The sequence below is a fragment of the Melanotaenia boesemani genome, chromosome 3 (assembly GCF_017639745.1).
Source record: "Melanotaenia boesemani isolate fMelBoe1 chromosome 3, fMelBoe1.pri, whole genome shotgun sequence".
NCBI lineage: Eukaryota > Metazoa > Chordata > Actinopteri > Atheriniformes > Melanotaeniidae > Melanotaenia > Melanotaenia boesemani.
The window spans coordinates 8,351,518-8,377,753 of NC_055684.1; the positions used below are offsets into that span (position 1 = coordinate 8,351,518).

Consider the following 26,236-nt stretch of genomic DNA (forward strand, 5'->3'; position numbering starts at 1 on the left):
CAGTTCAATGAAACTTAAGTGTTTTTCCAGATTTCTGCTACTGGGCCACATGCGTCTCGGATTCTCTACTCATCCAATGTCATGGAAACCTTGTTGACTCGCTGATTCTTAAAACATCGGCATCTTTAGCAGCTTTTGATTGACAGCTCTCTGAGCCAATGGGAGCTTCATGTCACCACAGGATCCAGTGACAAACTAGACTTTCTAGGGTTAAAATGGGGAACAACAAGAGGAGAGATATGGTCGTCATGACGATGAAACATCTGAGAGCCTTGTTTCCATGGAGAGAACCTGGATAAACGTTTAGAACAAGCTCTGATGGGTTAAGTTTTTTTAATTTGGACCGAGATTCAGAGTTCAGATGGGGTCTGATCATCAGATGGTGTTCATCAGATGTGCATCATCCACAGCTGAGTACTGTGGATCAGGGATCTGCCCGGAGATTTTAGATGTTTCCATGTTTGGAATCACCAAGCCCAAATAAATGGCTCATTAACAGGATTGTAGAGAACCTGAGAACAAGATGTTTCACTCCATCTCCACCAGCTTTCATATGTCACCCAGTTTTTAAACCTAATTTTAAACCGGTCTGTACCCCCCCCCCCCCCCCCCCCCCCCCCAAAAAAAAAACAAAAACAAAAACAAAATTGGTTCAGAAATGGAAGCAAAAAAGTACAAACAAATACGACATCCTTTGTGGTCAAAGGCTAAAAATGCTGGGTGTACCTGAACGTCACACCGCTGTAATAATTATGTTTAAAAAAAAAAAAATCAGAACAAATTGTCAATAAGTTTCAGAAGAGTTGACTACAGACCACCCGCTGGAAATAAAAGTACCGATCAACTAATTGAGGTCGATTAAACTGTGGAGTCATTCATTCAGAGCACTGTTTCTCAAAGGGGGGCACACGTGTCCCTGGCAGTACTTAGAGACACTCCAGGGCAATATTCCATGAAGCAGGATTAAGGGAATTAATTAGGATTAAGCTAATCAAAGTAGGAGTTCTGTTCCATCATCATGGCTTAAAATGAGTCTCACCTCAGTTACCACGGTAACTAGTGCTGGAGAACAAGTCTTCTCCAGGATCACAGTCCACAGTGTTTCCCCAACCATTATATTTGGGGGTGCTGATATTTTCTAGACTGATAATATAGTCGCATAGTAACATTTGAAGTTTGTTCATCAGCAAAATGGAAAGGCCAGAGAAGAGGAGACACAGAACAATAATTAATCCCACCAGAACAGCGGTCCACCGTGTTACAGCATCTGCTCCACGGTGGTTAACCTTCATCACCAGTCCTGGGACTTGAAGTTGTCCTCCAGGTCCCAATCCACCTCTCTGGCCACTAAGCCACCACTCTCCTCCGCCCACATGAAATACAGCTCAAGATGGAAAACTTACATGACCCATGCTTTTGGTCTGCTAGTTATTTTCAGCCAGACCACCTCCCAGGTTCTGTAATGACTGCAGTTATTAAAATAACAAAAACAGTGTCAAATGCATTTATAAACTAAAACTTATATTTAGTATTCATTTAGTTTAATTGTAAAAAACAACAACAACAAAAAACAGCTAAAAATAATAAAACCCAGAACAGGTCACTCGATACCTGGGTTTTTGACACTTTTTGGCTCATACCAAACAATATCACCTGTCAGTCACTGGATTAATGGCTTCCAGCAGTAATGCTGCTGAATACACAGCGAGGAACCAAGGAACCACAATTCTGTCAGTATTTAGGTGAAAATGTTTTATTATCATTTACATCCATGAACTGCAATCCACTCAAAGCCTGATGTTTCTTATGTGAGTGGAAACAGCAGCATCTTACCACAAGGGTAAAAAAGCCATTTTTTTTCATGAAGGAAGTTAGTTGAATTCAGATCAACACAACACACAGTACAAACAGCCTCCACCATATCTTCAGAATCCCGGAGACGACTTCTCTGGCATCTTTGAGGCCAGAAAAGTCCTCATTGTCTCTGAAGACCTCCCCCTGCTGCTGCTGCTGGTCTGGCAGACACGATGATGGACAAACGCCCAGCAGAAAAACTAAAATCTGAGTCGGACACAGTTTGATGCAGGACAGATAAAATGGGAAAGTTGTGGGAAAACTTGGAATCATTTTCACTCCAGCTGGATGACTCCACAGACGTGGATTTGTTGCTAGTTGTTCTCTACATTGAAAGGGATCAAATTTTCCAACATGTCCTGTTATGGAAAAGTTTGGAGGGAAAAACAACAGAAGAGGTTTTTTTTTTAATGTTAACACACTTTTCCATGAAATCAGTCTGAGCTTTTAGTGATGAGAGAAGTTTTGCCATCAGTTATTCTCATTTAAGATGCCTGAAACATTTTATTTTAAAATATTTGAAATATGAACGTGTTTCTTTAGTTAAAATTTTAGTAAATCAGTGACATACTGATGGCCCAGTGTCGCGTTTTTATGAATATATTGTTTAATTTTGGGAAACCATAGGTTAGGGCTGAATGATTAATTGTATTTATATATATATATGATATATAGATAGATAGATAGATAGATAGATATGCGAAATCGCAATTCAGAACGTTGCAATGAGCAAATCACAAAGTAGAAAGCTTCCTTTTCATGTTACATGGCACCTGATCCAGGTTTCAAACCAGCAGCATCCACGGTTTTACAGATCTCCTCCTTCAGTCCTAATTCCTGTCATCTTGTGCAACAGTCGTGGTAGCTACACTCAGCTGTGAAGTTACGTCTTCAAACTTCATCGCGACTGGGTTTCCATTAATGGCCAGAAATGAGACAGAAGACATGGAGGGCAGGAAACAGTCCAACATCTGAAATGTCCGGAGGAAGTGATAAAGACGGTTTTACTGAGTGGAGTCGCTCTAAATATTCTTAAAGTTCAGATCTCAGATAACCGGTTGATGGTAATAAAGCCTACAAAGAATATTGGGTCCATTTTAAGTCATGACTCAGCATGTTTTTAACATTTCCAAAGGAAAAAACTGGGACGGATGCCAGAATAATAATTTTTGAGACCCTGCCATTGAGGTTCCAGTCCTACCGATCCAACCTCTAAAGGGTGGAACTTGACACGCTGCAATCCCCTGACTGGTTGAAAGAATCATCACTTTCTTTGTGACTCAGCAATAAGAACAAAGCAGGAACAGCTCTGTGTTTAAATATACGGTGGACAAGAAGATAGAACACAAACTGCTGGATGTCCACCATTCTCCTCTGTTTCTGTCACGTTCTTCTTCAAGTAGGCGTCACACTGCTGTGACATCATGCTGAAGCATCTGTCACTATCACCTCACTGGGTAACGGTACAGTAAGCTGTGGAAACAGAGGTCAGGGTTTACCAGACCACCCCCTACCGACCTGGACCCGTTGGTGAAAACGGGTACGAACAGACTGGCTGTGCCTGAAGAGGCCAAAACCAAACATTTACTGCAGATGGTTCCTGAACAGCTCCGTTTAGTCCAGGTAGACATGGAGACGAGGTGGGGGACGGTTTACTGGGACGTTAAGGAGGGAGGCTTGAAGACAGCCTTAAATAGTGGTGGGGTGGTGTGTTTATTTTTAGAGCTGCTGAAGGAAACCTGAACCTGCCAGTTTAAAGATGGAGATCAACACAAGTCCAGTCAACAAACTGTTCATTTGACTCAGCCAGCTCTGATTCAGCATAAACAAAAACAAACTGAGAACCTCATTAAATACCGAAACAAGTTTTATTAAAATGAGACTTCTAACTGAACAGAACCAGTTTTATGTTTAACGTCAAACCTTCTTACAGAAAACCAACTTTAAAATACTTATTTCTTTTAGTTATTTAATTCTTAAATTAAATATAAACTAATTAAAAATCACAAATTCTAATTTTTTTACTTTAATATAATTTTTTAATAATTTGGCAGTTTTACATTGAAATGATTTTTTGTTCATTTAAAAATGTTCTTTTTATCTTTTTGTTTTAGATTTATATGATTTTAAATATTGATTTGCTCTGATAATTAGCATTTTATTAATTGAATGTTTTTCTTTATGACCTCCACCAAGACGGAGGTCATGTTTTCAGCAGTGTTTCATAAGTCTGTCTGTTAGATACATAACTAAAACAATCATGGACAGATTTTGATAAACTTTTTAGGAAATTTCAAAAATGGATTTCGGGGGTGATCCGGATCACCGCCTGGATCCAGGAATTTTTAAAATAATTCTTTACTGTGAGGAGATTAGGGATAATTTTGCCATTAGAGCTTCTAAATAAAAAAATAATGCCCACAATCACTGGCAAAAAAAAATCCAGAGGTTGACAGAGGTTTGTACTCTCTGAGTTCTTCTAGTTATGTTTTTGGATGAAGTTTGTTCTCAACCAGTTTTTTAAGTTTTTATTTAGTTTCTACATTAATATATAAGATGGCACCGAGGATGGCTACTGCATCTCAAGCTCTCTCCCCTAACGTTATATTTTTTTTCCTTATTTAGTCTCTATTTAGTCTCTTATTATTATTTTTTCTTAGTTATTTAACCTGCTATAGTGAACCCTATCATACAATATGATAGAGATAATTACTATGCATCTGGTCGGTGGTGGAAAAAACTTTTTATCGCCACCACCACCGGCACCAGCTTACAGCGGGGACTCTCCATGGCAGCCTGAGCGGCAGAGGCAGCGGAAAGAGAGTCACGAGCTGGAGTCCTGGTCCGGGTGGGGAAACGGGGGAGTCAGCCTTCTCTACCGAGTATTCTTCTGGCTAATGTTCAGTCATTGGAGAACAAGCTGAGTGAAATTCGGAGCAGGATGGCGATTCAATGGGAGAAAAACACCTGTAACGTTTTTGCTTTAACGGAAACTTGGCTCGACCCCTCAATCCAGGACTAGTTGTTCCTGAGGGACTCTCCGTTTATCCATTTATATGAAAATAAATTAATTCATTCATTTCCTTTAATGTTGTGTTGTTAACAGTGATTATATATTGAATTTTATCCCGGTGATGTCGTTCTGTCGGGTCGGTCCAGTCCTGCTGCTTCAGTTCCTCAGATGCTGGTCTGGACAGCAGTGGTTCTGGTTATTGATCCAGTCTGGTTGTTAAAGTGTTATCACCTGAGTATTTCCGCCTAGTTTAGATAGAACTATTTGCACATGCTCAGTTTGGGTTTCTGGCTCCAGAACTTTAAACAGCTACCTGGGTCAGAACAGAACCAGTCAGTCAGCAGAACTCTGATGGTTCTTTTTTTAAGTGAGGATTCTGCCCTGTTTTATTCAGCCATGTTTCCAGGTCATATGCTTAATCATGTTTGCTTTGAGCGTTTGTTCTGAATCAAGTTTTCCTCTTCGTGTGTGTGTGCAGGAAACCTCTTGGATTCCAGGATCTGGGGACTCACTTGGAGAAGCTGCTGTCAGAGGGAGAAGATGGTGAAGAGGGCAAAGGTAAAGGAACAATCTGATTAGCGGAGATGTTTATGCAGAGGAACCCGATGATGGGAACCTTCATCAATGTTTATGTCTCCAGATCAGAATGTCGAGGGTCGTCTGGGTCCACAACCCGTGGTTCTGGATCACACCAGCGGCTTTGAGGGACTCCTGTTTGTAGATGATGACCTGCTGGGGGTAAGGGCTGGTAGGGATGGATGAAAGCTGGTGGAGATGGATGATAGCTGGTGGAGATGGTGAAACACTTTTATACACTGACGGATGTTTTGTACCATGTTTCTGCAGGTCATCGGCCACAGCAACTTCAGCTCCATCAGAGCCACCACATGTGTTTTTAAAGGTAAACCACTTACTATGAAAGTGAAGATAAACACATCAAACTATTTGTGTGCAGAACAACGATGTAGAAATTGAAGTGCAGAATTAATTTTCACCTTGGGGTGCAGGTCTTCTGGGCCTCAGAGCCATCATTAAACAAACAAGATAATCCCAGTCAGATGTTTTCATCTCTGAGGCTGATCTTCTCGTTTATCTGTAGATTCTTGTGTTTTGGTTTCATAATCTGCTTCTTTGAGATCTCCCCAAACCTGGCCAGAGATACTGATGCTCTACAACCTTTACTTTTCTTTGTAGTAGCCTCTGAAGGCCCAGCTCGGCCTCAGTGTTTGTAACTGTTGCAGGTAGCTGCTATATTCTGATCGGTTCCTCTACAGAGCTTCATAGCTGAGCGACCATTGTCCTACAGTGAACAGGACGTTGAACCTAGCTCTCATAACATCATCAGAACCTACTGAGACCTCCTCTGCCTCCACCTCTAACCTGTCTGTCTCATGCAGAGAACTGGAGAGACTGAACCAGAGCAAGGCTGCAGGTTAAGGTGGTGTCAGCCCCAGGATTCTGAAAACCTGCTCAGAACAACTATGCTGGATTCTTCAGCACCTTTTCAGCATTAGTCGGAATCAGGAAAAGGTTCCTGTGCTTTAGGAGACATTACGCCTTGTTCCAGTACCTAAAAGACCCAACTGTGTACCAACTAACTGACTACAGAGGAGTAACGGGTGGGCAAGTCTGTCCTCAACGGCCATAGTCCCGCAGGTTTTGGATGTTTCCAACTCCAGCACACCTGATTCAGATTATTTGAATTGCTCGTCAAGTTTTTTGCAAGCCTGCTGATGAGCCATTAATTTCAGTCAGGCATGTTAAAGTGTGGAAACATCTAAAACATGCAGGACAGACAGACTGAGAAACACTGGATTAATGGGTCAACATACTTGGGCAGAACTTGGCAACAAGCTGTTCAGGAGGAGAACAATTTAATTTGAATCAGGTGTGATGGAGTAGGGAAACTTTTAAAACTTACAGGACTGCAGCCCTCAAGGACCGTAGTTGCCCCTCCCTGTATCTCGCATCATGAAAGTATTGCAGAGACTGCTTTTGGTTTGTTAGATGGTGCAGAAATAATCACCTCATCTTGAATACAAACAGAACAAAAGAGATTATTGTACATTTTAGGAGAATCATGAGTAAACAAAGCACCATTTACATCCTGGGAAAAGAGGTGGAGGTGGTGGAGGAATGAATACAAGTACCTTGGAGTTCAGCTAGACAACAGACATAGACTGGAAATGCAACACAGAAGCATCTAGAACAGTGTTTCTCAATCCTGGTCCTCGGGGACCACTGTTTTAGAGGTATTCATCTTTAACACACCTGATTCAAATTAATGGCTCATTAGCAGCCTTGCAAAGAACTTGGACTTGGTCCCTGAGGACCAGGATTGAGAAACACTGATCTAGAAGATAGGACAGAGCAGACTCGCCTTCTTGAGGAAGCAGAGATCATTCAGTGTCTGCACCAATATGTTTAATGTCTTCTATAAGTCTGTGCTGAAGAGTTCAATCAGCTTTGCAGAATGAATTAGTTATTATTATTATTTCCATTTTTAAACATCCTGTTGTAACATTATAGTTTCCCTCTGGAGATATATGATATATATGATAAGTTTTCTGTTCCATCTTCAAGTTTTCTTAATTCTGCATAAATAACAAACACCATTCAGACTGAAGCTCCTGTGTGTCTGCAGGGAAATGGGCCTACGAGGTTCTGATATCATCCCAGGGTCTGATGCAGATCGGCTGGTGTACTTTGAACTGTCGCTTCAACCAGGAGGTACGCACACACGCGCACACACACACATACATAAAAAATAAAAATAAAAAAAATTGTCCCCTCGCATTCCGTGGGCGGTCTCATCTATCCAAGCTCAGGTCCTCTACCAGAGGCCTGGGAGCTTGAGGGTTCTGTGCAGTATCTTTGCTCTTCCTAGGACTGCACTCTTCTGGACTGAGATGTCTGAGGTTTGTCCTGTGATCTGCTGTAGCCACTCGTCTTGCTGAATCCAAGCAATGAAAAGATTGGCATTCCTGGTTCTGCAGTCCTGAGCGACTGTTCTATCTACTAGCAGCTGGTGTTTTGCTCCTTCCTTTGCCCTTCTGTGTTGTGCTGATGTATCGATCCATGTGCCCACTTACCTTAGCCGCTATGATGCCTGACATGATCTTCCATGTGGTGGGGAGACAGGTTATTGGCCTCTGGATCAGGATCGTCCTGCCTTTAGTTAGCCATTCAGGGTGGGTCCCAATGTTGAATGTCTGCCACTGTGATGGTTACTGGTTCTTGTTCAGGGAGGTTGCTGTGGTCTGCTCTTAGATCCATCAGCCACTGTGCACCGCTGTTGTGCGATGCCTCTTTCTCCCATATGCTTTTCCAGCATTGCTCAGTCTCCAGCCTTGGTGGGTCTGCCCTGTTGTTATTGCCCTGCCACTGAGAGTACACTTTAGCTGGTTGAGTTGAGAACAGCCGGTTTATTCGCCTTGCTTCAATTTCTCTCATGTACCTCTTTAGGTGGGTGGCCAAGGCTTGGAATCATTGTTTGGCAGTTTCTAGTGCTTCAGGTATGGGTATCTGGCTGTACCTCCTGGGTACCTGTTTTTTCATTGCACCTTTCTGGAGCTTTGATAGTTGGCTCACTTCTCTCCAAGCTGCCTTGATTTTAGCCTCCAACCTCCTCTTCCATGGTGGATATGTATCTTTATGGTTGCTCTTTGGTTGATGGCCAAGCACCTCAAGGGTCACTGCTGCTGAGGTGTAGATCAGCTCATTGGTTTCAGTGATGGTCATTGTAGGAATCGTTCTCAAAGCCTCATTCACATCTTCCAGGAGACTTTCCTGTGGTGCGCCACTCAGCCTCAGTAATTGGCGTCGGGTTTGCCTGATGTTCATTTTTGCCATGGTCTTATCTCTTAGGTCAGTCGCTGCCTTGCGCAGCGTGATTGTACTTATTGGGGCTTCGTACCCAATCTCTGGATGGAGAGTTGTTGTTAACTCCCCCCTGACCTGACGTCCTGGCTCCCCCTTGCCGTAGCATTTGTGTTGTACCTCGTCAATCTCAAGCTGTGATAGCAGTTGCCGTCTGTGGATGTTGGAACGTTGAGCTACTAGTTGTTTGACAGTGAGTGTTGATTGTGGGTTTCGAAGATTCCATATTTCCCACATTCTCTGCATGTAACCCCTCTGACTAGGGTCACTGGAGTAGTAACATTCCAACAGAGCCTTGTTCTTGCCTCTCGTCCATTTCCATCTTGTTCCAGTAGCCCACTTCTCGCCAGGGTGCTCTGGTTCCCCAGCACCTGACGCAGGCCTTGTTTGACCGGGCGACGTCTGAGCCGGTATGTCTCGTGTTCCCTTGTCGGATGACTTACTCACTGAGCTACCCAGCCGCTTACACCCGCTTATATATTTATACACACATCCGTGGTATGGGCTGGAACGTCTTTGCTAAACTGGCAAGTTTAGTTAGTTTTCTCTGCACAGGTATCAGCACCAAGCAAACCAATCGGCCCTAATGCACTGTGATTTTTGCCATTTTCTGCCCAAGCATTTGGGAATCCCACTCCTCCAGAATCCATTTAGGATGTTTTACCACCGGTGGTGTTGCTGCGGGTACACACTGATGTCATTGGAGGAAGATTACCTGCCTGTTTTGATTGATTTATTGGACCAATTTCCCATCAGATAGCCCTTTTGTTCAATGGAATTTTCTGCAGCTTTCTTAGGAATCGTATAATAATAATTTAAAGGCAGAATAAGTAGCATTGACACCTAGTGTTTCAAATCAGAACTGCAGTCGAAAGAGAAAAACCCAGAGAGCGTTATTCCCCCCTCCCCTCCCCTCCCTCTCGGAGAGTTTCATGCAGGTTACCGGTTTGTGAGAGGACGGTTCTTTTATACAGTCTATGAAGGATAAGACAAACAAACAATAAAAGCTGCAATGTGACTGTAACGTGTAACGCAGCGCAATGTATAAATGTAGTGGAGTAGAGAATAAAGGTATTTGCTGTACAGTGTAGTAAAGTAAAAGTCAAAAGTATCCTTAACTAAATCTACTTAAGTACAGATACATAAAAAACGTACTTCAATAAAGCAACAAAGTACTTGTACTTTCCACCAATACTCCAGTAACAGAGCTCCTCTGCTGCATGTTTAGTGGTGTGGCAGTGAAAAGGTCCCCCCTCAAACAGTTTCCCGCTGAACCACGTTCCCAACGTGGTTTCAATCAAGGCCGATTTAAACCGGCAAATTCAGATCAGAACAGAAATTAAAAACAATTTTCAGTATAAACCAGTATGAAGCTAAATGAACCAATATGAACTGGTATGAACCAATATGAACCATTATGATGTTGTGTGAACCAGTACTAATAGAGTGTGTTAAAATATTGAAAAAAACGAGTTAAAAATGTTTTTGTTTTGTTATTGGTCATGTGGCCTATGTGTGACGAGCTGAAGATAAACCTGAACACGTTTGTGAGAGAATCAAACGGATGGTGGTTGTGTGTGCAGGAGGGAGTGGGCGACACTCCGGACTCGTACGCTTACGATGGGAACAGAGTGAGGAAGTGGAACGTGACAACCACCAACTATGGAAAGGTGAAGCTGCACACGTGTGCAGGTGTGTTTTGCGTGTGTGTGTTTAGCACATGTTGACGTGTTTCTCCTCACAGTCGTGGGCGGCCGGGGACATCGTCAGCTGTCTGATTGACCTGGATGAAGGAACCATCACGTTCTGCCTGTAAGTCCTCACTCAGTTTCTGTTTCCAGTCTTCATGCTAAGCTAACTAAGCTAGCTGCCTGCAGACCTGACAGAACCATTGTGCTTCCAGAAAATATTTAATGAATTTCAGTCGATTTAAAGCCTGAAGACTTGATCCAAACGGGAATCCTGGTGACATCATCATGAGTTGACGTGTCCTAAAGCTGTTCTAATTATCAGAACATGTAATCTCCTTGAGCTGAATGGCTTCAGATCCTGTAGTTAAACGTATAATAATAATAATAATAATAATAATGTAAGTCATTTTTATTTTTGTTTACCACCAGATTTGTTGGTTCATAATAATCTGATGTGTTGATGAGTCTTCTGCAGCAAATAATCTGGATTATTATTGGTTTGACACATTCTTCCCCCTGACCGCCACACATTAGGTGATGAAAGGAACTTTGAGGGAGAATTATATCTAAAGATATATATCAATGTATCTTTAGTTCTACACAATATTGTGATGGGTTTTTACATAATTCTTTTTACAAAATAATTTAGTCAATTATCACACCCAAACAAATGGTTATATACACTCTATCTAACACCTTTCATCACGATTTTTACCTCATTTCTTTTTATAGTTTTGTTACTGAATGTTACTAATCTCATTTTACCATAATTAAATGCTAATTTATTTTTTAATTTATTTTTAATCAAACCACATCTCTGACACTGTTGTCAGATGTTCCAAACTTTTGTTAGAGAAATATTAATTCATGGCATCAGCAGATTTTTAAAACCTAAGATACATTTATTTATGTAGAATAGTCATTTACAGCCCAGCACAGAAACTTGAAGCACCCCACAGCTAACCTTCAGTAAATCTGAATCACCTGATTGAACAGCAATAGGAAAATAAAAAAAGGTGGGAGGGCAAAATATCAGCTGACCAATCACAAAACAGATTAAAGTAGGACTGAGTGACGGACTCTGAACAGGATGTTGGTCTGAATAACTCCAGATGAAGCGGAAATTCACTGATGGTTTCTGAGTTAATGTTCCTCCCTCCTGTCGCTACATGTGTCTAATTTATCTCCACTGAGCTGAGTAAAGACGGTGGACGCTTCAGGCTGAACTTCTGCTCTGTCCTCAGGAATGGCCAGTCTTTGGGCACCGCCTTCACCAACATCAAGATGGGTCCCGGTGTCGCCTACTTCCCCGCCATCAGCCTCTCCTTCAAAGAGTCGGTGGCCTTTAACTTCGGCAGCAGGCCGCTCAGATATCCTTTCATATCAGGGTTGGATTAGTTTGTCTCTAATGGGAGACATGCTCCTGAGCTGCTGGAAGCAGAAACAGCCTGAAACTTCTACACATTAAACCAGATTAATTTCATCTTTGTATTAGTCAGAGGAGCTGGAGGAGGTCAGAGGTCGTCTTGTTGTTATGGTGTTTGACCAGAAGGTCCTGTCACTACTGCTCTGCTTTAAACCAACTGTAAAGGAAACATCTTTAACCCGGGTGTGTCTCACGTACCCCGTCGATGGATACCTGCCCCTCCAGGACCCCCCGGCTGCAGACCTGACCAAGGCTCACAAGCTGCTGGGTTACATTAAGAACGTCCTGTCCACCGGCATCGATGCTCAGGTGGGATCCAACACTGTTGCCGACAGATTGATCCGGTTTCATTAGCTGGTATACTTCCAGTTTACTGTCAGAGTTTGCTGTGCTGTTAACGTGGTCTCTTCTATCTGCAGGAGGAGAAGCTGCTGGAGAAGGACTCTGCAGCATGGAGGCTTCATGGAGAGCCGACCATCCTCATCACTATGGCTCACATCTTCAACCACTTCGCTCCCCTCATGGTGAGGAGGCCTGATTATTCTTTAAATGTCTGATTTATTAAAAGAAAATTTCAGAACGTTATTAAGATGGTGGCGATCCACCACAGAAGAAGAAAATGCAGAACTTGAAGAACTGGTAAATGATCATATTGTCTTTGTGTTGAGCCCCTTATGGATCATCTATTCCACTGACGTCAAGTTCTGGTGCTTTAGGGTCACTGTCCTGCAGGTTTCAACAGGGCTGATTCAGATTCAAGGGTCACCAACAAGCTGGTGGAGAACCTAACTTCTTAATCCCAAATGTCCCCAGCAAATTTACAAAGTGGTTAAATACAAAAGATTTTTTTCCTGTGTTCCATCCTCATTCACTGTAATGCAGTGGTATCCATGGTGATGCTTTCACCTCTGATTACATCTCACCAGTATTAGCTTTATTTTCATACCAAGATGGTTTACACAAACCTTTTTATTACAGAGAAATTACCAATTATTTTTGGGTTTTTGTCATTTTAGAGCAGAAACCCCCCCAAAGTCCCCTGGGGCTTAATCGGTTCACAGTCTTCTCATAAGGGCTGAAAAAATTATATAATCAGCTACTGTAAGAACAATAATTTATTTTTAGCTGCAGCTCAAAGTTTAGACCCTAAAGTTCCCAACACCAGGCTGAAAGTTTATTTTAGGTCAAATATTAATGTTTAAAAATGATTTGGTGTCTGAAGGTGATCAATAACATTTATCTTTATGGACTTATTGTTAGTTTGTTGTTCTGGTAGATAGGTAAAAACAGTTCTCCCGTTTTATTGTAATTTACTCAGGCATAGTAACAGCCACAACATAATGTATTTTACACTGGGAATTCATTCTTTGAGGGGCTTAGATGTCCCTAAACACCAAGACCTTGAAGATGAACCTGATAATTGCGGCTACTTTGTTCATTTACTTTGAGATGTCTGTTTAGGACGTTTATCTGATAATATAGATGGGGATTAAAGGGTGGAAGCAGAGAAACATCTAAATCCTGCAGGAGAGCAGCGCTCAAGCACCACAGCAGAATATTCATGATCTAATATGTTAAAGTTAGAGACGTTTCTGTCACTTTGTCTCTACCTGGTGGTCGTCAGAAGGAAAACACCTCCAACGTAAATTTGATAAAAACCAGAGTTGTGTCCAACACAGAAACCAGACGAACCTTCTGGATTGGCTCAGAGATCCAGAACCGCTGAGTTAATCTGTTTCAGCTTGTAAAAAATGTCCTGGTTGTATGCTGACTGATGTTTGGAATTTAAATTACATATAATATAAATTTGGATGGAAGGATAGACGGACGGATGGATGGATGGACGGATGGACATTATTGATCCCAAGCTGGGGAATTAGAAGTTACAGCAGTGAATGTTAAAGCAAAACGACGAAGCATGCAAAATATACAAATGACCAAAGAATAATTATAAATAAGATATAAAAGTACTTAGAATCAAAGAATCAAAGTTAGTGCAAGTGGACCAGGTGAATGGAGAAATGTAAGAGCATAAATAAAATAAAATACAAAAAGAAACAACAGTTACAGCCCAACTGATTTAAACAAATTCTCTGCTGCGATATAACATGAAATAAGAATAAAACTAGACCTTTAACATCAGTGTTTTATCATATCCAGAAAAGAAAAATCAGATCAGAAACAAAGACGTCTCTGGATCTGCTGAGTGAGTCTCAGTCCACAACTCTGGATCCTTCACAGCTGAACTTTTTCTTTAATTTCAGACTATTTCTTAAAACTTTATTTATAAAACAAGTTTGATGTTTGCGCCTCCATGACACCAGCAGAGGGCAGCGTTTGTCTTGCCTCGTACTGGGAGTCAATCAGAAAAACAACTTCCTTCCTGTTTTTATTTCCTCAAAGTGAAAAATCAGTTGATGAAGTGCTAGCTGTGCTCAGAATAAAAATTAAAAAATCTGATAACAATCTACTCAATTTGATTCAGTTTTTTTCCATCTGAGAAAAGTCACATGACCCTTGTGTTGTCTTTTCTCCATGTTTGCTGCATTGACTAAACGTCTTCATGAAGCAGGATGAGAAGACACCTCCAGTTCAAGATTAGCTTCACAACGAGACCTCCCGTCACATGGTTGTCAGTGGTTTATCTGTGTTGTGTTGGTGGAGGCGGTGACAGTTGGGTTGGTGTGTGTGTCTGCAGTGTAAGGTGTACCTGGTGGAGGACGTCCTGATGAACTTCCTGTTGGGGATCCTGGAGGGAGGAGGCTCCGTGGACGAACATCCACTTATTCAGCAGCTGCTGGACCTCTTCTGGTTGTTGATGGAGGTAAATATTAAACATTTGGTTACCATGGTGATGCCGAGTCAGCCTCAGCATCTGTACAGAAACATGACCACCCGAATAACTGCTGAGATGAGAGTCTACTATTTTATCCACATAGCTGAAAAATGAGGGTTTAAGGATGAATCAGTTTGAACTCTGAACCAGGATCAGGGTCTCATCGAGGTTACTTCAGGTTCAGCTTAGGACTTTAAGCATCATGAATTGTTGAATTGTTTTGACCGCTCATACACCTGTGCAGGTATGGGAAAAGCTGGTAACTTGCTGTGTTGCCGCTATATTTAGTGAGTGTTCAGATCCCTTTGGTGACTTTTCCTAAAAAGTGACAAATCTATCGACTTTTTCTGGTGTTATTGGAGAGATATTGTTCTTTCTCCTTTTCAATGAGCAGCAGTGCAGCTGTAGGACCCTCCCCATCCCAAACAGCTCCTCACTCCACTGTCCCTCCCAGCTGGAAGCAGATATTAATGCCCATTAAAGTAGACCAGGACCAGCCTGAGTCTTTATGGGGTCCTCAGCAGAATTTGATTTGTTTGAACTCTGACCACCACAGCACTTTTGGTACTCTGCTATTACTGGCGTTTGATCAGTTCATACGCTGTAAATGTAACACGGCCATTCATTTGTATTATTTGTAATTGGCTACAATAATACCAGTATGGTTTTTAACCTTAGAAAAATGGTCTGTTATTAATTTTTAAAAATATTTTATGAAGTTGTATTTGAAAATAATAGAAAACATCAGGAGATATTTAAACAAGTTTACCAGAAAACCGCAATCTTCCGTTATAAATTAGCTTAAAACCACGAAACTGTACCTGATTTGTCCTCAGCTTCTTATGTTAGTGAACCTCAGAGGTTCAAGAGCTCTCTGTGGTACAAAACCCTGCACATACACTGAATGAAAGAGGCAGTAGCCTGCAGCAGGAATAGATTAAACCAGTACTATATGTCACGCAGCCAGAATGAAATAGAGTTTTTGTGTGTATTACTAGTTTTATTGAAATTATTCAATGGTATATTACTGTTTTTCCTTTTAAATCAAGATATATTGACATCTCCGGTGCACTAGGGGTGTCCTGGTGGCCCCAAATGGCTGCTTAGTTTCACAACAGATTCAGAACACCTGGTTGATGACTGAGTTGGTAACTAGAGTTGGAGTTGGTTAAAGCAGATAACCAGGAGATAACCTGAATATCGAACCTGCTAAATAGTTCTGGTTCTGGTGCAGAGCTCCAACAACAGAAACACTGCTGTCAGCAGTTCATGCAAAAAACCCAGAACCAGGTTCTGAATGTTTGTAAGATCCTCCAACTGGACGACTACAAACACAAAAGTTCAGAAACGTGACCGTCTGGACTCAGATGGACCTCTCTGTCATCTGTCTGTCTCCTCTGCAGGACTACGAGGTGAACGAGTGTCTGAAGCAGCTGATGATGTCACTGCTGAGGGCGTACCGCTTCTCCCCAATCATCCCAGACCTCGGCTTCCAGGTACCTCCAGTTTCATTCATCCAGGTCATTCCCACCAGTCCCAGTACTGATCTGTGTGTGTGTGTGTGTGCTCGCTTGTGTTTCAGATCCACTACCTGCGCTTGACCACCGCCATCCTTCGCCATGAGAAGTCCAGGAAGTACCTGCTGAACAACGTCTTATATCCTTCTGCTTCACCTGAACGCTGAGCTGGAAATTGCTCGGACTGAAGTTCATTTAATTTCAATTCAGTTCAGTTCAGTTCAGTAAAATCCAGTTTAGATAAATTCAGTTATATTTAGCTAATTTAAATTTAGTTTAGTTCAGTTTAATTCAATTCAAGCCAGTTCAGTTCAGTCCAGACCAGTTCAGTAAAATTAAATTAAGTCTAATGCTGTTAATTTAATTTCAGTTCAGCTCAGTTTATTTAAATTAAATTAGTCCAATTTTATTTGAGTTCACTTCCGTTCAATGCAATTTAAATCAGTTGAGTTCAATTTATTTAGATAAAATTCGTCTTCATTTATACAACACAACAGTCATCTCAAGTCACTTACAAACACAGTCCAATTCAGTCCAGTTCATAATCGTCCAAATATAATCCAGTTAAATCCAACCGTTATAGGATCCACATTAGTCCAGGTTATAATAACTGTGTTCATGCCTAGCTAAGGAAACCAACAGATCGTATCAAATCTTCAGCAGTACCAGATCCAGGAAGAAACACCTCCAACTTGTCCATGTTTTCTCCTTAACAGACATTACGTTCGATGTTCTGCGCTCAGTTGTGTTTTTCTACATCAAGACTCCTCTGAGAGTGAAGGAGGCGGGGCTTGAGGAGCTCATCCCCACCACCTGGTGGCCCACACACTTTGACAAGGAGGTAAAACAGACTCACCTGTTGATTTAAGGGTTAGTGCACAACACACAAAAATGTGTTTTCTGAGCTGAAAAAAACACAGTATTACTTAACTGTGATGAAAATCACATAAACTGTTGAAAAAAATTGGTATTTTTAAAATTTATTTTAATAACGTGATTTTGTGGGTAAAAAATGGCTCGTAATGCTGTTTTTCGTAACAAAGAGAGGTTAGCTAGGTCACGAGGAAATTTTAAAAACCCCACAGCTCCTTCCTCCAGATGCAGATAGACGGTCATCGTCTAGCAGGCATAAAAAACCACGGCCACCAACGCATATGAAGGGATGTGAAATTATATGGTGTAGATTTGCTAGTTTCAGACTTCCAAACTCCACAGAGTAACCCTAACTGGACTTTATTATTGACCTGCTGATCCTCATCTTGCAACAGACAGCAGCTCAAATCGTAGCAGCAGCAACTTTTAGCAGCACTTCCTGCAGCTGCCACAACCTGCCGCGAGTCTCCACAGCTTTCCAGAGCTGCTGGAGCTGCTGACAGGCCAGCTAACAGCGCTAATGGCTCAGACTGATACGCTTCAGGACCAACTTGTTCATGTGTAGCTGAGGAGATTCTGGAGGGGAAAAGTCTTCCACCTCAAAGACCGCTCTGTGGCCTAGCTGCTTTGTGAATCTTGCATCTTGCCAGTGAGCTGATCTGCTGTCTGTCAATCATTTCTGCCTGTGTATCCTGACCCGCCCACTCTCCTCTCCCTGATCACCCCACACCTTTCAGTTTCAGGCACTTTTCAAATTCTGCAGAGGGTGGAGTTATGCAAAAAGTAGGGGGTATAGTTACACTTTAAGGTGGACTCTAGGAGATGATGTAATATTCGCAGGTTTATTCTGACCAATCAGAACATTTTTAATGCAGCATTAAACAAAAAAAACGGCTCACAGTGATGATGGTTTGGTCCAAAATCAACATCCTTCAACCAATGTCATTGTTTTGTGATGGTATGGGGATCAGATCCCAGATCAATGTTTGCACAAAGAATGGGACAAAATAACTCTTCATCACTCGGTATCCTGACCATTAGATTGTCTTGGAAGTGTTCGGAGAAGAATGGGAACGTTACAGAGTGGGAAAAGTGTCACAGAACCAAGTTTCTATGGAATATTTTAGGTCAAAGATGGAAAAAATGATAAAATTAATCATGTTTGCTTCTTTCTGTCTTCATATAAATCCACAGGTGTTTCAGTTGGTCTTCAGATTCAGACTGACTCTAGTCTCTGATCCTCTTATTGGGATCTGATTCTGGTTTTAAATGTTCTCTGATATTCCAGCTCTCTCACACAGTTCGGATCGGTTCTGACTGCTTCTTGTTTGTTCTGCAGGGTAAAGATGAACGCGAGTCCAAAGATGAAAGTGCAGATGAGCGCCTGCGGCGTCGAGCCTATGAGAGAGGTTGCCAGAGGCTGAAGAAGAGGATAGAAGGTCTGAACAGAAATTAATCTTAATGTTTTCCTGCAGAGGGTTTAAAGACGTTCTGTTCTCTGATGTCTTGTTGGTTTCACCTCTATGTCTTTTTAGTGGTGGAAGAGCTGCAGGTGCAGATCCTGAGGCTGCTGCTCAATAACAAAGACAAAACTACGGTACGTCTTGATATTCCAGCAGCAGAGCTGGATTTATAAAGCCTGGATTCTGTTGGAGGCTCCCTATACAACTGGACTCCAGCTAATGGGGACTGTTTAGGAGGATGGACTGGTTCTGTTCTGTGTCAGCTGGATGTTGGAGGGTTCAGATGGAGTTCGTGAGCAGCTGCTTCACTGATCCGAGGTCTGATCTTCCTCAGCTGATAGACAGGATGAAAAGACTTGTCAGGGTTCTGATGACGGTCCACTCAGAGAGGACGTGTCAGGGTTCTGTCTTAACCCCATGATATCTGACCCATTCTGCCTCAGCTTAAAGTAACGTCTCTTGTCTCTTTCAGGGGGAAGCTTCCCGCTACATCTTTCTTAACAAGTTCAGGAAGTTTCTGCAGGAGAATGCCAGCAACAGAGGGGTAAGACCAGTTCTTTCATTGCTCTTGTGGGGAAAACTGGAAAGTTCACCCTCCTGTTTTGGCAATCTAAAAGATTCAGATGTGTAATGAGAAGCATGCTGGCAGGAGAAACTCTTGCCGTGTCAGATGGTATTGGCAATGCGATGTGCTACACTACACACTATTCTGAGCTCACCGCAGGTAAAGCTGATCTGAACATACTGCCTCTTATCTGTGTCACTGATAACCACTCCCTGTTTGTTGCTCTATCTACAGAACAGGTCACAGAAAAGACACTCAGGTTAGAAATGAGCGGTATCAAAGAACTCCTACAAAATCAAAGAGATGTGTTGGTCAGATGCAAAGTCACAACTCGCTGACTGCTTGAGTAAAAGAGGTGCTTCACCTCTTGTACTGAAAACCCTAGATGAGGGGGTAAGGGCTCAGTGAAGTTATTTTCATCATATATGCATGTGTGCAATTTTTCTTTTTTATAAAGTTTCTGTTTACATGGCAAACTTAGGGTATTACTTAAATGTTGTTTTTAAAAAAAGAGATTTTATTTTTTTAAGAAAGAGGGAGATTGTTGAATTCCTGCTTTCTGTATTATCACGTGAGTCTGTGAGACCGGAAGGCCCTGGTTTTACCCGGGAATGTCGATGACGGTGGAATAAACTGTGCGGTGGTGATAAAAATGTAAAGTTTGTTGGACTTTTTCAATATGAGCAGTCAGAAGTTTATAATCCAAATCATCTATTCAGATTGCCAATAAGTTTTTTGTTGTTTTTTATTAAACTGAATACAGGATTGTTGAACTTAATTTTTTCTGTGATTTTTATGAGTTAAAGACATTTGTTGGTATATTTGTTTCAAATCAATATTTTCCAGACAAGAAAGCTGTTTGCATTATGGTGAATTCACAGAAATGTACTTTAATCAAAGCAAGAAATCTATAAGTGATTTAAGTGATCATTTTAACTCAGTGGGATTGCCTGGAATTTGTGATATTAGAGGAAATGTTAATTTTTCCATCATTATTATTCTATTTTTAATTTTAAAATATATTAAAATCATTGTGGTTCATTTTCTTGCAGCTTTCTGTCCCAAACAAAACGTCTTTCAGTCTGTACAATATTATGTGAAGTTCAAGTATGGCAGTATGCCATATTACGACTTTGATTAAATTTTAGATTATTATATAGACCAGGGTTCTTTAATTTGGTCATACAAGGGTTTTCAATGTTTCCCTGCTCCATCACACCTGACTAAAATAAATGGATTGAAAACCTGTAGAATTGCGGCCCTCGCGGGACTGAATTGAGTAGCCCTGATACAGACCAAGTCACAGCTCAGAGAACCAAAGCTCACCTTCCTCTCCACCTTCCTCATCATCTCCTCCTGTCTCTGAACTACCTGCAGCTTCTATTCTGTCACCTGACAAAATAACACATTGATGTATGTTAAGGAAAAAGAGTACTTAATGACTATTATCACCATTATTAATTAGTAGCTGAGAAAATAATTTGCTATTTATTTGTGACCTAAGCTTTTATGTTAACTCTCCAAAATAACTCTTGATGTCCTCCTTTCCTTTCCTTGGGAAATGTCCGTACTGTCCCGACCCAATTCTACTCCCATGGTTACAACCACCAGCTGATGTGTTCCCTGTGGTCCATTTATCTCAGTATCAGAACCAAATAATTAATATTGTGGTCTGTTTATCTCAGTGTAACCAGTCCATGTGTTCACTGCGGTCCGTTAATCTGAACTGAGAAATACAGCAACAAGAGCTCTGTATTTTTTGTATCACTCAGATGACATCTTTGTTTGTTTGTGTGTGTTTGTTTGTTTACATGTGTTTGTGTGTGTATGTGTGTGCAGCACCCCACAGCTCTGTGTCCTCCAGAATACATGGTGTGTTTCCTGCACCGCCTCATCACGGCTGTCAGAGTCTGCTGGGACGAAGGAAGCAGGAAGACTCCTAGCAGTCTGAGTAGTGAAGGTATGGACCGCCGAGAGAGAGAGCGAGTGGAGGTTAAAGTAACCACCATATTCTGATCACGGGGGTGGCGGCGGCCACCCAGACCAGTGGAACAGATGTCCTGTCTGTCTCTGACAGAAACGTAATAAATTTAACCTTATTTATACAGCACTTTTTGAACTGGAGGACAACTCAGAAGACTTCCAGAAACTCCTGTTACCATCAGCGGGTGATGATGGGGTCTGTCTGAGACTCTGTGTGATGTGGGATCTGGGGGTGGTTCAGGTCAGGACTTTTAAGGAGTTCCACTTCAGATGGTGTAACTGGACTGGTCTTTCAGTGCTGCTCTGGGACCAGGGCAGCACTGAAGAAGCTGAGGTTCTGACTTCCTGACGGACCTGATCTCTGAGGTTGATAACCTCGGCTTTATCTGAATTTAATTGTACAGCTCAGATGGGTTTTTGGTTTCTGGTTCAGGATCAAGTGAGTCAGAACTGTTCTATAACAGCAGCTGAAGTCCTGAAACCTGGAAATACCTGGAAACACCTGGAGGAAACATTTGTTTTAACAACATAATGAAGCTGCAGTTTGTCTTCACTGATGACAAGTTATGATGTTTCCATGAAAACAAACGTTTTAGTGAAGCTTTCTGTTAGTTTTCAGGTATCATCCTCCTCCTCCATCAGAGACAGTTTTAACAGAGTTTTAACAGGTTTGGTTCAGGTTGTAAAATGGATTCTAATAACTTCAGAAGCAGTGATTCTGGTTCTGTTTGTTATATTGGATCTGTCCAGTTAAGTTCAGACTGTGGTTAATTAAATCCTGTGTTGTGCTAAAGGAAAAGTCTCATTAAAGTTGTGTTTGATGTGTTGTCTCTGATAGCACCGTCTCAATCCCCTTTCTCTATCTCCAGAAGCCTACGTCCCTCCCCAGCTCTTCTACAATGGGATGGTGGACTACTTTGACCTGCAGAGACTTGGGGGGCTCCTGTCTCATCTCAAGAAGACTCTCAAAGGTTGGTCTGTCTGCCTACAGCAGAAAGGCTGATAAATTTGCTAAAATCAAGACAGTGTCTGGATTGAATTATCAAGCAAAAAGATTTGAGTTTAAGTTAAAAAAAAATCAGCTGATTGAGGAGGACTGGTCATGTGACGCAGTGCTCCATCACTGCAGTTTCCTCGCTCAGTTAACCATCAGTCAGTCATCAATTAGCTGTCAGTTAGCTGTCGGTTGACCATCAGTTATGCGTTATTCGTCAGTTAGCCTTCAGTTAGCCTTAGTTAGCCATCAGTTAGCGCTTGTTAGCCATCAGTAAGCCATCAATTAGCCATTATTGAACCATCAGTTAGCCATCAGTTAGCCATCAGTTAGTCGTCAGTTAACCGTCAGTATGCTGTCAGATGTCAGTTACCCGTAACTTAGATCTTCAGTTTGCCGCTGTTAGTCAACAGTCAGCCATCAGTTAGCCGCCAGGTAGCAAGCAGTTAGACCTAGTTAACCATCGATTACTCTTCAGTTATCTGTCAGTTAGTCTGACAGAACTAAAACCAAGTTAAATAACCTTTTTCCAGACTTGTTCGTCTGCTGAGCTGCTTCATATTGCTGAAGTCCATGAAAATAGAGGAGTTGGTGTGAGCACTTTAATGAGGTGTTAAAAGACAGCATCACCTTCATTCTTGTCCAGGGGAACATGTGCAATTCCCAAGTGTGTTAAAATGATTTGCCCTTGTTCCCGCTGACAGCAGCTCCATGTTTCTGCACCATAAACTTGCTGAAACACTCCAGATATCATGAACCTCCTCTACTTCACACTCTTCTGTAGTAAAACTGCAAACTTTGTGTTTCCACACCTACTTAAATACAGTAAGTTAGTAAAGTCTGAGTCTGCAGCTGAGCAAACAGCAAATTGTCAGCCCTGTGATGAAGAATCAATCATGAATTTTTAACAGCTTCCCCAGGAGGCTGCTGGTGGTGAGTCACAGAAGCTCAGCTGGGGTTTGAGGAAGTGGTGCATGGTGTTTTCTCGCTGTCATCAGCAGATGTGGGTGTCAGGTGTGTGATGTGAATTGATGTTTGGTTTGCCTACTCAGCAGTGTGCTGCTCGTTCACAGCCAGAAAGAAATCAATTACCTGCTGCAGCATGCCGTTCATTTCCATTTTCCATCAACGGTTTGATTTAAAACAGCGACGAAGGTGGAGGCTGCATCGCTCGCTGCAGACCTCAGTCATCATCACTGATGAAGACTCTAGAACCAGCATGTCTTTGATTTCTGTAGGAAATTACCTTCAAGCTGGCACTGTTTGGTCCACTTTAAGCGAACCATGGTCCGCTTCCATGGTTACTCCGGTCTGTTTGTAGTAGTGTGAGCATGGATTTGGAGTTAGGTGTGGAGCTTTACAACTGGGGGTCAGTGAATCAAAGGGAGGAAGTGTTATATGTGACGCAACATACCGCAGCATGTCATGCTGCCTCTCCATAGGTTTCAACTAGCGCTGTCCAAAATAAAGCATTAACGGTGGTAACTAATTTATGTAATTAACTGCGTTCATATTGTTAATGCAGTTACACATACACAGCATGACAACCCAGTACATCCGCCATTTCTCTGTCATGACGGCAGGACTTGGAGTTGTCTAGAGGCAAGAAGAGCCGGCCGGCTCTATGGATGATTTGGTTATAAAAAGAACATGGAACAACATACGGGCATTGCCCCCGTGGAAGATGTACCCACACTTTTCATGTGGAGACGGTTCCATACCTGCACGTTTCCAGCATTTTTTTTTTTTTACTTTTCCTGCATTTTGTCTCCTCCTTTCTGTCTCTTGTTCCGTGAATCATGAAGTCATGACGGCTGTTGGTGATCAGCTGATCGGCTTTTCTGTCTCTTGTACCGTCTCTCTTGTTGCATTAATTGTTCAGCTCAGGAGGAAACTAGTGGTTCATGGTTCACACCAGCACATATTTACCCCAGAGTATTGTTTTTAGCAGTAGTTATTTACACAAACAGCCAATGATAGATATATTTTTTATCAACGGTTGTTTACTTTGGGTGATTTTGCTGTAGGACTTTTATTACTTAAACACTTAAACTTGAATGAAAAAAAGATTTTTTTTTTTTATCCAGGTCATCAGTTTTGTCACTGATTCTTCATCAATATTGGCTGTTTAACTTGACTCGGCATATCTGGTGGTTTTTTATGATACATATTATCACCATGGAGACGGTTGGTGAGATGATGCTGTATGAATTTTGCATTATGATCTAGAACATGGTAGAGATGATGCAGAACAACATATAAAAGTACATTACATGCTGCATTTACTGACCCTTGGACAACTGACTTTTGCCCAAGTGAAGGTCAGTTAACATAAAATATTTGTAAGAATTGACTCTTTATGTTGATACAATCCAGTAAAAACGGGCTTATTTCAGGTATAGTCGTAAATTGCGATTAATTATGATTAATTAATAAATAGGCTGCACAGTGGTGTGGTGGTTAGCACTGTGGCCTCACAGCAAGAGCGTCGCTGGTTTGAGCCTTGGGTGGGGAGAGGTTTTGTGTGTGGAGTTTGCATGTTCTCCCCGCGTATGCGTGGGTTCTCTTCGCGTACTTAGTCAATAGTTAATGCTGCTTCATGCTTCAACTGCTTCAGGCATGAGCCACTTTCCAGGCACTTCTCTTAATGGGCTGGAAACTAATTGGCTAGAAAAGGGAAAACTTTGGAAAGTAAGGCATGGCAAGTTTATTTGTATAGCACATTTCATGTACAAGACAATTCAAAGTGCTGTATATAAAACATTAAAAGCATTACAACAGGGTGCAGAGAAAGCAATTAAAAGTACATTAAAAACAAACTTAGTTGTTGAAAACAGGCTGGAAACTAATTAAAAAAGGTTGGATACTAGTTGGAAACATGACAAAATAGGCTGAAAACAAGCAAACTAAACAGAAACTAGCTTTAGGTTTTAGGTATCTGCCTCTATATGCGAATGAAGTGAGCAGATACTAAGATAATAAATGATAAATTTCAGAAAAACAAAAGGACTCCAAACATCAGAATAATTCACCATCAATTTTCAGGAGCAAACAGGAAGTTCGCGGGTTTGATGTGAAAGCAAGTTGTTCTTATTTATGGAGAATAAACCTGAATGTTTGGTTTGAACTCCTGAGACGTCTGAAAATGCAGATTTCTGTACAACCACCTCCTCGTCTTGAATGTTCTCTGCTCTTGCCGTTCTTCGTCTCCTCATCGTTAGAATTTGCTCCCAGTCACTCAGCTCTGGAAACCTCAACCCGATCATCGTCGATTTGAAGATGCTTTACCTGATATATTGACCAGGTAACTGATCAGATTAAATTCCCACCAGAGAATGTGTTTGAAGGTTTGGTACCGCTACACTCTGATGCTGTTGATTCTCAGAACTTTTTTCTACTGGCACCAGGATGTTGGTGGTTTTGTGTTCAACCGTGTCTCCACTGCAGCGTTCTACACTTTTTCCTCTGAACTCCACGGTGAAGACCTTTAATTCAGCTCAGTGTTGAAGTTGTAGAACTGGACATTTTGATGAAGATTCATGATGAATCAGCTGGATGAGATCACTATTTAATGTGACAAACGTCTTTATTTGTGTCTTCCAGATGATTTGGCCTCCAAAGCCAACATCATCATCGACCCTGCGGAGATTCAGACCACCTCAATGGATGACTTGGACGAGGATGAGGAGAGCGGAGCAACACAGGTGGGATTAACTGTTGGGTCAGTGAGGCAGCATTTGCACCAGAACTTGGCTCCTGTTGATTGTCCTGAAGGACTTCCAGAGTTTCTGTCCTCACCCTGAGCACAATCATGATTCTAACCCAGGTTATTGATCTGATTCGTTTCTGTTATCTCAGAGACCGTTCTGTGGGGGAGCAGCTGTTGGAGGAGCTCTGGCCAGGCCTAGCTGGTTGAGCTCTCCCACTCTGGGTCGGGCCAACCGGTTCCTGAGCACGGCCGCCGTCAGCCTGATGACACCGAGACGACCGCTGACTCAGCCGGAGAAAATAAAGGTCCGAACACTAGCTGTGGAGCAGCGCACGGAGGATGACAGTAAGTGGTTTTGCTCACCGATTGATAACTAGCTTTCCGATCAATAATCGACACGTTGATGTATGTGGACCGAAACCACTGCAGCTCC

The 26,236-nt window shown here is 41.9% G+C and overlaps 1 protein-coding gene across 2 annotated transcripts in view; it reads left to right on the forward strand.

The window, feature by feature from the left end:
* Positions 1 to 26,236, forward strand: part of LOC121636447 (E3 ubiquitin-protein ligase RNF123) — a 96,378-nt gene that overhangs the window by 1,886 nt on the left and 68,256 nt on the right. For both annotated transcript variants that reach the window (XM_041979963.1, XM_041979962.1), the window contains exons 4-23: positions 5,346 to 5,425; positions 5,508 to 5,605; positions 5,714 to 5,768; positions 7,512 to 7,597; positions 10,330 to 10,416; positions 10,491 to 10,558; positions 11,682 to 11,807; positions 12,058 to 12,172; positions 12,283 to 12,387; positions 14,562 to 14,687; positions 16,103 to 16,195; positions 16,282 to 16,355; positions 16,940 to 17,057; positions 18,429 to 18,528; positions 18,625 to 18,686; positions 19,025 to 19,096; positions 20,957 to 21,077; positions 21,970 to 22,071; positions 25,698 to 25,798; positions 25,953 to 26,148. In XM_041979963.1, coding sequence (XP_041835897.1) covers positions 5,346 to 5,425; positions 5,508 to 5,605; positions 5,714 to 5,768; positions 7,512 to 7,597; positions 10,330 to 10,416; positions 10,491 to 10,558; positions 11,682 to 11,807; positions 12,058 to 12,172; positions 12,283 to 12,387; positions 14,562 to 14,687; positions 16,103 to 16,195; positions 16,282 to 16,355; positions 16,940 to 17,057; positions 18,429 to 18,528; positions 18,625 to 18,686; positions 19,025 to 19,096; positions 20,957 to 21,077; positions 21,970 to 22,071; positions 25,698 to 25,798; positions 25,953 to 26,148 — 1,985 coding nt within the window. The remainder of the gene's footprint in view (positions 1 to 5,345; positions 5,426 to 5,507; positions 5,606 to 5,713; positions 5,769 to 7,511; positions 7,598 to 10,329; positions 10,417 to 10,490; positions 10,559 to 11,681; positions 11,808 to 12,057; positions 12,173 to 12,282; positions 12,388 to 14,561; positions 14,688 to 16,102; positions 16,196 to 16,281; positions 16,356 to 16,939; positions 17,058 to 18,428; positions 18,529 to 18,624; positions 18,687 to 19,024; positions 19,097 to 20,956; positions 21,078 to 21,969; positions 22,072 to 25,697; positions 25,799 to 25,952; positions 26,149 to 26,236) is intronic.